Consider the following 1,813-nt stretch of genomic DNA (forward strand, 5'->3'; position numbering starts at 1 on the left):
TTTAGTAAGAAACATGGAATAATTAAGATACATTTATAAATAAAATTAAATTAGTTATTTGGAATAATTTTTTTTTTATAATAACAAAATTTTTTTTTACTAAAATAAACTACATATTGTTCAAATTTGCTCAAATCCTTTTCGTAAGTCAATAATACAAATAATTACATGTCTTTTACCATCAAAATTATATTAGCTCTTCGTGTGTAGATGCCGCTACTTATGCTAAAAGGATTTATTCAAACCACTAAAATTTCTTTACCTTGGCTTTTCATGCAGAACATTACAAACATTTTCATCTAATTGTAAAAATTCTGCAATTGACTTATATATTTTAATTAAATGAAAAGGTAAAAAATTAAATTTTCTATAAAATAATATATTTTTTCCATTTTAATATAATTTAACAATAACATAATTTATTGCTTAATAAATAAAATGCTTTTTTTTTTTTATATTTTATTTAGTTAAAAACAAAATAATATTAAAAGTTAGTATTTAATTTGAGTCCATTTTTCACTAACGGCCCACAACCATTTACTTAGATTATCATTTTTAGCCTGTTCACTTGTCTCTTTAAGAGCACAATCACTAAAATATTCACCGGAAACATCATTTAATTCTTTATCTAATGCAACGTATAATGTTGTTTGAGCACCAGATTTCGGTGTTTTTATGAATGGCCATACTAATGGACGTACAAAGATTTTTGCCAAAAAACTATTAAAAAATCCCATATGCCTAAATAATTCTGTATCAACAATACCAGGATGTAATGCATTTACTGTAACACCAGTTCCTTTCAATTTTTTAGCTAATTCTCTTGTAAATAATATATTAGCTAATTTACTTTGACTATATGCTTGACCTTCATCATATGATTTCTCACTATTTAAATCTGTAACATTTATATCTCCTCTTGTATGAGCTAAACTTGAAACAACTACAATTCTACTTGGCGCGGAACTCTACAAAATGAAAATTATTTAATATAGGGAGTAATCGGGTTTGATAAGATTTTTCTTACTTTTAATAAATCTAAAAGTAAACCGGTCAATAAGAAATGACCCATGTGATTAACACCTAATTGTAGTTCTATACCTTCTTTAGTTAATGATCTTGGACATCTCATTACTCCTGCATTATTTATCAAAATATCTAAACGATTTTGTTCAGCTTTAAATCTAAAATTAAATAAGTTGGATATAATTTTACATAATATGCATATTTATAAATTTGGGAATGTATAAATGATAATTTTACGTTTTGACAAAGTTTCGAATCGATTCAAAAGAAGAAAGATCACATTCCCTGCAATAAATATATTTGTTTTTTGTATCTAATACAATTTCTTTTCTAGCTTCTTCGCATTTTTCCATATCTCTGCATGCCATATAAATCTGAGCTCCACGTCTTGCTAATTCATGAACGGTTTCTTTTCCAATTCCAGTATTTGAACCAGTTACAATACAAACTTTACCCTCAGCTGATATTTTATCACGGAATTGACCACCTTGCATATGATCCCTTGGTTATATTGAAAATTTTAATTTAATTAATTAGTACACGTTTATATTAAATTATCACAATTTACTTTAGTAAACATCCTAAACCAATAGCACCACCAAGTGAGCTCATAATAATAATAGGTTTCGATTTTAGAAATGAGAACATTGTTTTTATTTTGAAATTTTTGTATTGGTAATTAAATAATAAAAACTTTAAAAATAAATTTTTATTTAATAATATTAAAAATATTTATGTTAAAACATCAATAATTGAACAAAATAGCAACAACGAAGAAAAAAAAATG

The 1,813-nt window shown here is 25.0% G+C and overlaps 1 protein-coding gene across 1 annotated transcript; it reads right to left on the reverse strand.

The window, feature by feature from the left end:
• Nucleotides 1–479: 479 nt before the first annotated feature.
• LOC129607397 (retinol dehydrogenase 13-like) lies at nucleotides 480–1,527 on the reverse strand. The gene is made up of 3 exons (XM_055518394.1): nucleotides 1,264–1,527; nucleotides 1,028–1,184; nucleotides 480–968 (listed from the first exon to the last, which is right to left on the reverse strand). Exons 1-3 carry the CDS (start codon nucleotides 1,518–1,520, stop codon nucleotides 492–494), a joined length of 891 nt encoding a protein of 296 aa, XP_055374369.1. The 5' UTR covers nucleotides 1,521–1,527; the 3' UTR covers nucleotides 480–491.
• Nucleotides 1,528–1,813: the final 286 nt, after the last annotated feature.

Source organism: Condylostylus longicornis, unplaced genomic scaffold (assembly GCF_029603195.1).
Source record: "Condylostylus longicornis isolate FDR11 unplaced genomic scaffold, ASM2960319v2 ptg000027l, whole genome shotgun sequence".
In the NCBI taxonomy this organism is placed as follows: Eukaryota; Metazoa; Arthropoda; class Insecta; order Diptera; family Dolichopodidae; genus Condylostylus; species Condylostylus longicornis.